The following is a 14,503-nucleotide window of genomic DNA, read 5'->3' as shown; positions in this document are numbered from 1 at the left end:
ATACTATTTCCAAGCAATAAATTTGATAAGGAATACTTGTAAATCATGGACATTAGATGTAAGTTATAAAGCAAGATATTAAAACTTAATTTCTATTTTCCATAAATGAAATTCTTAATTCTTTAATTCTTAAATAATGTGCCTATGTGTTCACATCCTTGTTATAAAACCCAATTGCCTGCAGTATGACATATACAGTGCCTTGGCGTCAATTATTCATTCATATACGTTAGTGATCGATTACCATTTAAATATCATAACCATGAGATAACATGGATTTTGTATCCTTTTTGTGTCATTCCAGTGTTTCCTTTTAACGTCTGCTCTCCGCAAGCATTGACAAGGGAGGGCAAATTGTCCACTCTTAACCAGTCGTATGGATAATTAGACATGCATATTTGTCTTAAGATAAACACATAAGAAGTGGCTCACAGAAAGCAATGAGATTTTACTGGTGATTTTCTGGCCTGTGTTTGGTACGACAAAGCCACGACCAAAATCTGGTGGTGCAGGCCGTAAGCTCCCCCAGGGAAGGCAAACCTTTCTCCGTAGACGTGACCGCGTCAAACAGCGCGCTCAACGTACACAAGCCACAGACGGTAAACGCCGTGTCGCAGATCACCCCGGCAACGCCATTCATAATGTATTTGACGTATTCGAGGTCGCCGAATCCGACTGTTGATGTGATCTGAAAAATGAGATAGAGACAGTCTAAGTAGCTCCACCCCTCATCGGAGGCAACGATGTATCTCATCAAGAGAGCACAAAGGTTTTGATGAATGAAGACGATGAGAAAAAGGAACCAGAGCGGTGACCTTACGTTACGATTGTCCCCATCTCTATAAACATCTTCATTTCCCTTCTTCATGTGTTCTTCTGATAGTTTCTCCGATGTCGCTGTAATGGTAGCTACTGTACTCGTTCTCGCATCAACCCCTGCCGATTGCGATAAGCCATACCGAGTAGATCGATCAATGACAATGTCATCCTTCCTCCCCATCTCTAAACCTTCAGCAGGATACGACTCTCTGATACCACGGAAGTGCTCGGGCCGACTAGATTGCAACGCCCATGCTGCAGCACGTGTCGTTGTTCGCGATCGCTTGTCACTTTGATCTTCAGCAACCAACCCAGAGGCGCCATCTTGGATCGCCGTGGTCGTCTGCTCGTGGACTTTAGCCGTCGATCCGTGGCAGCAGCACAAGGAGGCGACTTTGGTTAGACGACGGTAAAGGAAGTTGACGGCAGACTGGTTGATCCGGCCAAGCTTTCTTATGAGCACAATGTTTAGTGGGATCCCTATGACGCCGTACACGATGCAAACCTTGCGACCGAAACGCGTTTTTGGAACCAAATATCCATAGCCTGTAGTGAAGTTTGTTTTCCGAAGAATGAGAAGAAAAAAGAATAGACGACATATTAAAAACAGACAGAGAAAATAAGAAAGAAGCACGAGATGGAGAAAACGATAAGATTAATTCTTGGAAAACAGTTAGCATTCTTTTTATCTATCATGCGATTGAGTAAACACAAAAGCTGTTTATTAAACACACACAAACACACACACACACACACTCAAAATAGATAGTATGTTTGGTTTCAGATATTGTGGTATAGACTGATAGGTCTTTTTCAATATACTGTGATTGAAATAACAGTATTCACTAAACTTGTGAATGTAGCATTGTAACATTTCCTTTACAACAATGTTCCTTTGTATAAACGTTTGTTCGTTTACTTGTAGGATTCTTCTGTATTTTGATGTATGTTTGTTTGTTGGTTTGTTGTTTGCTTGTTTGCTTGTTTGTTTGTTTGTTTGTTTGTTTGTTTGTTTGTTTGGGGAATTTCGTTCGGTCTTTCCCTCAGTTACAGTTCGTTATTTCGAAGGTTCATTATTTTGAAGATTCGTTTATCCGAACATGAAATAAGGTTCGTCATTCCAAAGGATCGTTTGTCTGAAAATGAAATAAACTTTGTCATTCCGAAAGCTCGTAAGTACGCAACTTTTTTCTTTTCATTTTGAGATTAACAACCTTACACCTCATTCGGATTAGCATTCTTTCGGAATAACGAATCTCGTTTCATTTCCGGATGAACGAACATCAAGGTTTAGCGAAAAATGTGCGCTTCGGAATAACGAATCTTCGGAATATCGAACATCGCCCTTTTCCTCACCGATGGTGGAGATAACTGAAAGACAAAAGTGGAAGCTGTTGCAGAAATTCCATGTGTGGTCAGTGTCGATGCCTAAATCCTCCGAGAGCTCCGAGAGGATGTCATCAATAACCAATGTGTCGTTGTCGTCAGGGATCTGAGGGATGACCTCGTCAATGATTGTTGTGCCGTTGTCATCGATGATCGTCGTGTTGTTGTCGGTGTCATGGAGTTGACTGTGCATACGGCCCGCACGCACCCCAAGAGCCCATATCTGCGATTAAAGGCATTATTTACCATTTGCAGATGAAACAAAAACCCACCATTAGTGCTTTAAAATAGTTCTAAAATGTGAGTTAGGGATAGAAACAACCACTGTCAAAATTTTAATTCGTATAATCGATGTTAAGTGTTGTTAAATACACAAAATGTGAACAATAGTTATAATAAAAATGTTTCCAGACTAAACTGTATACAGTTACGGTTTATTGAGAGAAACCCTGATATCTCCTTATATTTTAGGTTTTATTGCAAATATTTCATATGGAAGGATGTTTTATGATACAACAGACCCCCACATATGCATCAAATGTGATATCTTCAACATTTTTGAAATCACTGCTCCCAAAGGTAAACTGGACCTTTAAATGGATCATGACAAAGATGCGAGATTTCTCTGTGCGAGTGTGTGCGTTTGTATGTATGTGTGTAAGTGCAATAGGAAAGGTTTCAATTGGATAGAATTCATTTATATTGACTATACATGTATCATGTAGCCATTACCTCGTTATGATTACACAAGTGTACACTGCAAAAAGTCCGGTGTTAAATAGTGAACATCGAGCTGGTGTTAAATTTTCGGTGCTCATTTATGGTGTTAAATTAACACCCCCGGGTGTCATTTCCAAATTTTAAACTGTTTTTTGAAGAGTTTCTTAGTAACTGCACTTCTTGTTGATTTTTGATTTAAACAAGACGATCAAGAATTTTACGTTGAAATACTAGATTTTTGAAAAAATGTGAAAATAATTTTACACCAAAGTAACACCAGCTGGTGTGGTCCCTTATTGAAGCTGGACGGGTGTTAAACCATTGATATTAACACCAACAAGTATCAAATCAACACCATGTGGTGTCATTTTTTAATTAACACCAGTACAGTGTCAAAATAACACCTGGTACAGTGTCAAATTAACACCACGAAGTGTCAGGTGAACACTTTTCAACACCATCACAGTGCGTTTTTAACACCTGTGGGTGTGGTCCTTTATTGAAGTTTGATCGGTGTTTTAACACCCGTGGTGTTAAAACTAACACCCATGTTTTTACAGTGTAAGAAGTGTTGTATTGCAACATACATTCTTCATAACCTGTTATAGTGCTTGCGGGATCCAGAACTGAAATGCATAATGTTGTGTTTCCATGACATTTGCTCCTGCGACAATAAGTGCGATTTCTCCCATGAAATATCTGCACGCTAAGCCAAACATAAATTCAACCCATAGACATAACCCTAACGCTAATCCTAATCATTATATCAGAAAACCCTTTCACAACCTAATCCTAACCGTAAGTCCTTGGAGAAAATAAGACCGGAGAATTGTCGAGGGGCAAATGTTGTGTCATCAATGTTGTGACCTCCCATGTTTACCCATTTCAGTGAGTCCTTAGAGTTCAAATTTTAGAGTACGCATTAAGTTACGATTGATCACTGTCACTAAAGATATAAAGGCTTCAGAACAAACACATTAATATTTTCTCATTGAATAAAAACAATACCCGGCAAATCATCTCTAATCCAAAATATACCTTTCAAAATATTCCATGTTGATGAAAGAAAACATCCCCATTCGTAGGCTCATTGTTGATCAAAATACGACAATACAGTAAAAGCAACGAGAACATGACCCACCTGATGTAGTTTAGTGTGGATATCCAGCCTCGTTTCCCTTTTCTCCTCCATGTCGTTGTCGTACTCGAGATGGACGAAGAGAAAAGATCCAGCGATCAAGTATGTCGTCCATATCACACAGCAGAGAACGTTCATAATTAGACTGCGATGCGCGGCTCTCGTAACCATGGCGACAGGTATCTTTCCCTCCTTCTCATCTTCCTTTTTCCTGGCTGAAGTTGCCATGCTGCACCAGCAAGTCTAAAGCTGAATTTATGTACACATTAATTATGTGATGGTAGGCAAGGGAAATTTTCACACTAGATGTAGGATAGAATACAATGCCAGGTGAATACAGGAGCTCGCAAATGTCCAATGCTTAACAAAATCTCACCAAGATTTCATCATTACAGCAAAGTTGTTTTTTCAAGCTTCTTTCAACATCCGCTACACAAATCTTGTCATCAAAGTTCCGATATATCTCCTTGCATATTTTATGAAAATAGATCTGCGGCGAACGTCGACTGGCATCCGTTAATGTGTAATATATTGTCGTCACAAGAATGTAGCTATGTTCTCTTTTTGTCAGCTTGCATGAACCCATCTGCCACTGAAACATGCCGAATGGCGAATAAATACTACCACCAATGATAGCGTGGACGAAACTCACTCTTTAAATAGTGACTTGCAATTTAGTAATTAGCAAGCAGTGCGTGCTGTGTCTTCAGAATGTGCTTGTGGACATAGCCATTATGATGTATCGACAGTAATTAGCGGGTGTAAGAGTAGCTGCCACATAAGTGATTTTCAAAGAGTAATTGCCACTTTGTCCAGAGCAGGAACTGTTGATTGCCTCTGCGTTCACGTAAACGGCAATCACGACGTGTACGAGTGTCTCAGGACTCAATATTGAATATACAATATTATATTGGGTAATTAGCGGGACTCAAACAAGAGGCCATTTGAATCCTCTACAGTACATGCAGATATCTAGACAAGACTCGTTACCTACGACGGTAATCGTTTTCAGTTTGCAAATTTGGAACCGGACCTTCCACGAGTAATCGGCATGACATCCGGGAATCGAGGACTGAGGTTAGAATGGACAAATCAGAAGGTAGCATACCAATAGTTCTTCCACACATTTCAACCGCGTATACTCTTGTCGCTGGTGACACGACATTTTGCTCCTGCAGCAATTGCTCCGGTCTTACTTTCTCCAAGGTCTTAGGGTTAGGGTTAGGGTTGTGTTAGGGTTTTAGGTTTAGTTTGATGAGGATTAGGGTTAGGGTTATGTTTGTGTAGAATTCATGATTGATTTAGCGTGCCGAAGTTTAATGGGAGCAATTGTCGCAGGAGCAAATGTCATGGAACCCTTGTCGCTATAAACAGGTAGGTAAGACAAAGATTACCTCCCTGCTATGAATAAGGATGGACCTTTTCGTATACCTGTTCAAAATCAATGGGCTTTCTTTCTTCTTCACTGTTCCAAATATTTGAATTGTCCAGCCTTCGCGATTATTTCAGTGCTTCTATCTTTTTCTTCTTCTTTTCTAATCTGCCACCGTTTTAGTTTATGTTTTGTCAATAACAGTTACGTTTTGGAGAGTTAGCTTTGTATTTTTTAAACTTGCGAAAGTATGGAACCAACCAAAACGCATCATCGCGTTTTATATTTCACACATGTGATGTCTGCGACTGTTTGAAAGTGCCATACACTCACCATGGCTACAGACATCTACTAGTATGTACATGTATATATATATATATATATATATATGATGAAACGGCCCGGGAGCCCGGATGTTATATTGCATGCATATTATAGTGATCATGTCATTTTAAATGACGTAATTAAGATGGACGTGTTTGCTGTGCCTGTTATTTGCTATATCTATGAAATTTAATCAAACCTCCAAGTAAATTAGAGGGAGCAAACACGAAAGAAAAGGAGAATCATATAAGAAGAAACAAGATATCTTACATGACATTAAGTTTGTACAACATTTTCACACAATTATAGATATAATATATACATAATATGTGCATATGATATATGTATGTAATATCAAATACACACACACACACACACGCACACACACACACATACACACACACACACACACACACACACACACACACATACGATCCTCGTAAATGGGATGTGTAAAAGGCATCACTATTAGTTGTGGTGAAATTAAGGCTTTCCTTCCTTTGTATAATGCGCCGTATCCGGTATGACAATTCGAAACAAAATACCGTAAGCAAACAATGTTTATTGTATATGCGTTACTCTAATTCTATGTGTCTTTAAGCGCTTGTGTGAATTTTTGTCCACTTTCTTTCACAATTTACCGTTTCCTTGCGGTAAGGTCCCTAATTGACTTGTTGCTAACTTGACACACATACGAAAAAGACGTATAATTTTGAATCAAGGTTAAAACTTTATTCAACAATATTCGTTTTACGTCCTCGGATCATGCTGATGACTTCGTAGTTCAGTAACATTTCAATTACAGAGGCCGCTGTGCCTTGTTGTTTTGTTGTTTTCTAGAGAGAAATTAACTGAATGGCTGCATGTCTAAAACAACCTGGCTCCCCTCTCATATTAAACTGCTCATGTTCACATATTCTCATTGGCATCTTTCAAGCTGATTTTTAGTTTTGGTTTACTAAGCTTATGATAACAGCAAAACAAAAACAGTGAGAGTCACAAAATCATTTTCATTGATGGAAGAAAGCCACAAGTAAAACACAGCATATTGCACTTGGTTGCTTAACAAGGATAATACATCTTCGGTAGAGAAGACGGTATGCAATGACTGTCGAAAAGGTGTACACGAGAAGAATAAGAAAAGATGCAGACTGTTCCAATGCCCCTTAAGTAAAAAATCACTTCAAAGCTGTAATTCTAGATAGCTAAGTAGATGATAAGGAGATATAGAGGAAAAAGGAAAAGAAGAAAAAAAAAACAGAGAAGCAGGTGAAAATGACGAGGAAGAACTCGTAATAGTACAGGCAGTTGTTTATGGTGAGAAAATAAAAATAAAAAAGTGGCTGATGATGGTAATGCATACGAATGCACTATTGCACAATAACTGTCAAGCCCGCTGAGTGTACATTCCGCAGTCTTGGCGCTCAAAATCTTACTCTTAAAGTTCGGTTTTCGCCCCAGTACCGGGGGTCTTTTCGTTCTTCCCCGACATCGATTCAGACTTCGACTCCTTCTCTTTCTCTTCCTCGGCATCCCCTTTCTTGGACTTCATCTTTTCCTTTATTGGCCTGTTGTAGTCGACTCTGGATGAGACTTTCCCCACGTAGAGGAGTTTGTTAGGGGCCCCGTTTTCTACCCCTCTAAGCTGGTATTCTGTGGCGTGTCGTACCAGGTATGGCTTCACTTTGAAGAGCCTCATGTCGTTCGCCAAATGTACGGCCGCAGCTCCTATAAAAACGTAGTGCAATTTTGTTTTGTATTTTCAATTTCATTTCACTTTGAGTTTATGTCAGTACATTATCATATTTCACATAATAATGACATTTTTAACAATGTAATACCACGTACATCGAGTGACAATATTTGGTGGAGATGACTCCCGAAAAGGAGAGAGGACAATAGGTTTTCTTGTGATCTGCGACATCATCGAATTAGTCTATTCATTGTCTTGTCCTCAGTGACACGATATGACATACCTACAAAGATACGGTTTTATTTGACTGAAAAGGCTGCAAAAGATAAGCAGTGTCATTTGTTTCTATTTTTTCACTTGCAACTTGTTCTAATAGAAAAAAAGAGACATATGCAAAGACATCGTTTTGGTGAGCTATATGACAAGAAAAGAAAGAGGCATACAAGGTAGATTGTTATGCGTTGCCTGTGCTAAAATTGAAATGTCGATGGTTATCTATTAAGATACATTCTTAACAGCACATCACGGCGTTTTTAGTCTATCAATATCAGGTCATACACGAAACATTTTATACTAGGACATATGATTATGTTTCTTTCAATAACTCATGGACGTTTCTGTTTTTGAACCCCAGACCAATGTCGCAAATAGTTTAAAAAAAAAAGAAAAAAGAATCGTTAACGTTGGAATGATCGCCGTGGGCAGCTAGTTCGCGCACAACGTCAATGTTAATGTTAGCTGTTGGTTCTGAGAGGTTCTTAGTAATAATGGTGCAGGTGTATTAAAGCTCACCAGCTACATAGCCAGCCGCCATGCTCGTGCCACTCATATTTTGACTGGCCGTCCGAGAGTCGTAAAATGCGCCCTCTATAGCCAAACCTGGCGCAAAGATATCGACGCACTCGTCTTGGTTGGAGAAGAAAACGGCGTAGTCTGCCTTCGTGGTTGCCCCTACAGTAATGGGCTGGAAAGTGAATAACAAGGACAAGAGCAAAAATGATCATACAATAACATTTCGTAACACCAGTCCGTTGCTCAACGTATGAGCGCATGTACACACAAACCTGGTAGAAGAATTATAGTTCCACACCATGCTTATTTCGTCAGATGATCTGCAGGGGTAATCATTATTGTTGACAGGAGCAGTGATTATTTGGAGAAAATTTTAGCAGTTCGAAGCATAGTACATTATCGTGTATACATGGAAGATATATTCATAACCTTGGATAGAAATATGAAAAATACTCCATACTTCTGATGTCAAAGTAGTAAATACCGCGAAGATTAAGGATACTAAACTTGAGGAAGAATTTCATTTGATGGTTTGCTTTTAATTGATATTTTGATCCGATTTTTTTTTTTTCAGATGGGCTTAGTATTAAAATAGCATAAATCGGTGACAACCTAATAAAATCAAACCATTAGAAATGTTGCTCAAAGTAGTTTTGGTAACGTATGGTTCACACAGCCAATCATGGAATCGTGGGTTTAAATAGTCACTGATAATGACGGATTGTCGAGTGATTTCGTCTATACTAGTATTCAATCTGTCAAGTTTTCTAACTTTTGTACTTAGAGCACAAAATATTTCGTCAAGCCTATCTTCTCACTTCTTATCATTATGCCTATATTTTCATTTACTAATCAAGCACTCAATCTAAAGAAAAGTGAAAGAAAGAGTATAGACCTATAAGCGAGATAGATAGATAGATAGATAGATAGATAGATAGATAGATAGATATAAAGATCAATAGATAGAGATAGATAGAGATACAGAGAGAGAAAGACTGTGGGAGAAATAGAGAAAGGGAGAGGAAAGAGAATGCTTACCCCTTTCATTCTCGATGGTGAAAACTCGCAAGCTTTGGAGTTATTGTTTCCGGCAGGGACGACGACCACGCAGCCGGCCGTGTATAGGCGGTGGATGGCGTTGTCGAGTGACGGCGATTTGGATGAACTGGCGACCTCGACCAGGGCAACACAGTTCCGGGCGACCATTTCTGCTAGCCAGTTTATACCTTATCAAGGATTAGCAGGGCGGAGGGTACAATACTTCATAGGTGTGTTCTACTAATCTTGCTGCATTCACACAATGCAAATGTATTTTTTTGGTGTTCATTCGCCTTGAATAGTCCTGTTTTGAAATAATTATATTTAGATCTTATGCATGCATTGTTCACAAAAGTTGCCCTTAGCAATATACAAAGCTTGCCGGAGGCTTGCCTATATACCCAGCAACATAAATATGGAACTTACTAGGAGAGAGGAGGTGAATAAAATACTTTGTTACTTAGCAGGCTATATGAAAAGCAAACATCCATAAATTGTGACAGATTACAGAAACGGTGGAACTCGAGTCGTCTGAGTTTTCACGGTCGGTTCTGGGTCATTTTTAGCGTCCCTTCAATTCACGAGAAAGTTACTTGATGCAACAATCATGGGGCGCCATTTTGCTTTATTTAGGTTGCGTCCTCGCGTAAATCTATATAGCTACTTTGTAACACGACGCAAGGGACGTCTAAACGTCTAAAAGCAACTCAAAGCTCCTTAGTATATGCATCGCTAACTTTCATCGGTAAAGGCCGACATCAGTTGAGATTATTTGGCTGTGAGTGTACTTACACAGACATCTGTGATAAAACCGTTCGTTATGGAGAATCTCGACTATATCCGAGTAGAGACAGCCTTCCCATTGGTACCCCCAAGATAGCTGATCTTTATATTAGGGGAAATGCTAACTTCGATATGAAAACAATTTTCACGATGTTTTCGAAGGCTATATATCACCGCATATTGAAGTCAAGACCTCCTTTGTGTTGTATCATTCTTTCTCAGAATTAGTAAGTTGTCATTTTAGTAATATGCGACTGTGTTTTAGGTTGGATTGCAACAAGTCGATTTGTCTTACCTTTGACGGCGTCGGAAACCTTTGCATCCCCACGACACCGTGTAAGCCTGACACCGTACACCTTCGCCTGTCTGGCCACTCCATACTTCTTGCCGGCAGCTAGGGACGCAACGTGGGTTCCATGGCCGCTGCAGTCCCGCCCCTTACCCACAACCACGGGAAAGAGACAAAGGTAGATGTGGTGATGATTATTATCATAAATGACAAAGAAATGCAGGAATTCACACTCTGCCTGCAGTACTGACGACTGAGGGAGTTCTGAGATATCGCAATCAACCAATGTTATTATTCTAGTATATACTTCAATTCTAGCAATGTTGATTTTGGATAACCTCGGTAGCAATATACCTCGATATCTGAACTATTCTTCACAGTACCCATTCCTCGTTGCTCATCATCGGTCTGCGATTCGCACAGTATAATCACGTGAATCGAGTTTTTAGGGCAGCTCAGGCAAAAAAAAAAAAAAAAGGTGTTGAGACATTAAACATATCAACTGAGATGTAGGGCCTAATCTAATCTGTGCTGAGAGGTGTGAGACAAGGAGAAGGCTGAAACGAGAGTCTCTCCTTTGTACCCATGCTCCGTGCCGCCAATAAGTTATGCGCTCTATGTCAGGTGTTGATAAATTATTGTGTACTGTGACAAAATACAGCATTTCTGTTTTGCACCATTCCTCAATCACAACAAACCGAACCAGCAGCAATTAGCTGTCCCTTTCGAATTCTTGGCAGCAATCAGGTGTAGAGAACAAGACATGCGAACAAAAAACATTTAAAAAAATGTATTAAACATGCTGAAACAGGCATTAGCCAATATAATCCGAAAGATTTCACAATGAGGCACTTAACTTGGCGAACAAAATTATGCTCAAAATAATGTGCGCAAGATGGTTAAATCTTAAATTTTTATAGGGTACTAACATTCATTTTTCCCCAGTCCTAGGGTATAGATAACAAGAGAATGTGAAGAAAAATTGAAAGGTTTAATTCCGTAACATATATTACCCTGAAGTTCGGTACAGGATTTCAACAATTCATCTGAAATACAGCCTAAATTTCTTAAAACCTAGAACCTTTTCTTTGGTCTCCATGTCAAAAATCTTTGGAAGAACGAACCTACGCACAAATTTGCACAAATTGGGAAGAGATGCACACACTTACATACGTATAATGACCATGAACAAGGGATGCTCTATAGCGCCAGCCTATGACAAGTACGAACATCTGTCCATAGCTACCTCATGCAAATCCCCCGCAAAGAAAATGTTTCCTTACAAACCTCTGCACAGCAACCACCTGAATATAAACGCGACCATTGACAACAAAACTGGTATCCGCTCAAGGCGACGGAAAGGGCAATCGTGCAACACAACCACCCGGGCTGTCGCGAGTCAGAATGCAATCGAAATATTTTAACGGGAAATCATTCGCAGAAGCATGAATTATTGTGACTCCTAAATACAACAGCACTAAAAGTAAAGTTCGCATGTGGATTTAGTGTTCGGCTGCTCTTTACACGAATTGTCTCTGTAAGCCACAATGACCCTTTCGATTTTATATAAAAGAGACTAATATTATAACGATGATACGCCACTCCCTTTAACATGCAGACACCAAGACAAAGCAGTGAAAAAAAAAAATGGAACGCAAACTCACGGTAAAGTTTTCACCTCGGAAGTCATAGATGTTCACTGCCCTTCCTCCAAAGTCCTCGTGTTTCTCGTTCACTCCGGTACCGATGACGTAGATATTACTTCCATTCCCGCCATTGGCTATGAATAATGACGTCGACGCAGATAAAATTTAGTACGTGTATCAAACAAAAACACAAACAAACAAACAAACAAATAAAAACAAATAAACGATACTTTAAGACCATACGTGAGCATCATTGTCAAAAACAACGTTGTACGTTGTCATTATTGTCAACAACATCGTTTTCTATATTTTTATCGTCAATCGGCAACAACGACATAGCTATAGTAATCATCGACAATGTTGATGCAACATCGTAGTCATCCTTCTTCCTCCTGTCCTGTGCAGAAACCTCGGGAGAGTATACACTGGTATTCGAAAATTGAACTGAACTGAACTGAAGTCTTATAATAACATCATCATCATTGTCAACATCATCATTGTATCAACACTATCATCTTCAACAACAAAGAACAAAGAGACGAATTTGAACAGAAGCGTGCATCGCACGGGACGCCGCACTTTGATCTTGTTTGCTTACGATGATATCTGAACTTTCCGTCCAGCGGCATGTTCCTCTGATCGATGCGATCCAGAGCCCACTGTTTGGTGGCCAGATCATTGACCTCCTTGTCCTCCTTTCCATCACCTTTGACCTTTTGGTCTGATGTTTTCCCCTGTACTTTGACCCAGCCATCTTGCTCGACGTACACCACACGTTTGTCCGCCATGATCTGTACATATTGTGTGAGAGAAAAGTTCATTTTTGCCTCTTTATCATTCTATAGATATACATACTATGTTTGTTCATAAAATTTCCGTATTTCAAAAATAGAAAACGTGCTGTTTCTAGAACTATTCTTCATCAAGTACACGTGTATGCACAATGAAACTTTATATAGCTACCTCACAGCTCCCCGCGATCAGATGAGGGAAGATTATATCTATTTCCTCTCTCCTTCTTTTTATTGTGTTTGTATGCTTTTTGGGGGTGGGGGTGGGGGTGGTGCTCGTTTAGAGAATCTGCAGAATGGTCCTTTTCTGACAATACAGAATCAGAATACGGGACTCCTTCCGTCAATAAAAGATGACATAGTGCTAGGTAATCGAGAGCTTCTCAGCATAAAGCAATAAAGTACGAAAGTATACTTATCTTGGAAATCGATTATAAACTGTATTTTCAAACATTCTTTATAACTTTTCAAGTTGTTACCATCTTGTAAAGGAGAAATAAGACAAAGAGAAATAGAAGGAGAGAAGGATGGGGAAAAGAGCAGGGAAGGAAAGACACAGACGGACAAAAATCAAAGAGGAGGAGGACGAGGAGGAGGAGGAGGGGAGGAGGAGGAGGAGATCATTCTACGAGAAGCAGACCGTCTATACTCACCGCGTCGAGGCCGGCCTTATTTGCTTGAACGAGGAGGAATTTGAGGTGGAGTGAGATTTTCCAGATGACACTGAGTTCGATGGAGTCATTTTTCGACGCTTTCTCGACGAGATCGTCCTCCACATCGTCGATGCTGGCAAAATGCTTCAAATCGAAGATGGATAGCCATGATTGGCCAAATTTCACGAAGACATTAAATTTGCAATCATTATAAAAGTTGCTATATTTACAGTTACCATGATAACAGGCAGAAAAATCACCAATAAATTGGGAATTGATACAATTATTGCAATCTTTGTATGAAATACTTTGTTTAAAAATACTTTATACTATATTATACAAACATCTTTGTGTAGATGTACATTAAGCTTAGTCGTTCCCGAGACAGTCGGAAATGAAACTATATCGGCCTACTGAGTAATATACACTATGTACAGAGATAAAAGCAAGTGGCGCCATGCTTCTCAGGAGACGTACATAATCACGTGACAATTACAGATTATCAGTTCACATCAGCATTAGAAATCAGCTTTTCGGTTATGTAGCGTTAATCAATATAAAGATACAAGAATTCACTAATCTTACTCATTTCTTTCTTTTCTTTTGATTTCTTTTGCTTTTTTTTAATAGATACTTCTATGATACGCGCAAGTAAAGAATGTACACATCCATGATCCATCCCGCACAATGAGCATATTAAAACAAAATCTATTAAGTCGGGCATCATCTCTCAAAATCACTAATATTTCTGACTTTTGAACGCAACCCTTCACTCGTATACATGTAACACTTATATCGGTATATTATAATATACATACTAGTACATATTGATATAATCTATATTACACGCAGAGAGAGAGAGAGAGAGGGGGGGGGGAGGGGGATGGGGTGATGGGAAAAAAACTCTAATGGATTTATTACCTTTGCAGCCACGATGTAACGATTTCCCGATTCCACGGGATCGACAGCGGCGTGGTAGGTAGCGGGCTCATCCTCATCCTGCCCCAGAGCTGCGGCGCACAAGAGAACGAGCACGAGGCCTAACCGTAGAACCAGCAT

At 39.5% G+C, this 14,503-nt stretch overlaps 1 protein-coding gene across 1 annotated transcript; it reads right to left on the bottom strand.

The window, feature by feature from the left end:
• Positions 1-7,197: 7,197 nt before the first annotated feature.
• On the bottom strand, positions 7,198-14,503 carry LOC140241436 (extracellular serine proteinase-like). The gene is made up of 8 exons (XM_072321164.1): positions 14,386-14,503; positions 13,445-13,737; positions 12,599-12,791; positions 12,019-12,134; positions 10,361-10,502; positions 9,283-9,470; positions 8,245-8,416; positions 7,198-7,487 (listed from the first exon to the last, which is right to left on the bottom strand). Exons 1-8 carry the CDS (start codon positions 14,501-14,503, stop codon positions 7,198-7,200), a joined length of 1,512 nt encoding a protein of 503 aa, XP_072177265.1.

The sequence above is a fragment of the Diadema setosum genome, chromosome 18, assembly GCF_964275005.1.
Source record: "Diadema setosum chromosome 18, eeDiaSeto1, whole genome shotgun sequence".
NCBI lineage: Eukaryota > Metazoa > Echinodermata > Echinoidea > Diadematoida > Diadematidae > Diadema > Diadema setosum.
Note: the sequence above shows the minus strand (reverse complement) of the source record. Positions and strands in the feature narration are given on the sequence as shown.

What these genes read in the sequence shown, in the direction of transcription:
- LOC140241436 (XM_072321164.1), bottom strand. Translation starts at nt 14,503, where the DNA reads ATGCTGGTTCTACGGTTAGGCCTCGTGCTCGTTCTCTTGTGCGCCGCA. An exon ending in CGGAAAGTTCAGATATCATC is followed by an intron (nt 12,135 to 12,598) that starts GTAAGCAAACAA and finishes CATTATTCATAG; the next exon opens with CCAATGGCGGGAATGGAAGT. An exon ending in CACCATCGAGAATGAAAGGG is followed by an intron (nt 8,417 to 9,282) that starts GTAAGCATTCTC and finishes TTCACTTTCCAG; the next exon opens with CCCATTACTGTAGGGGCAAC.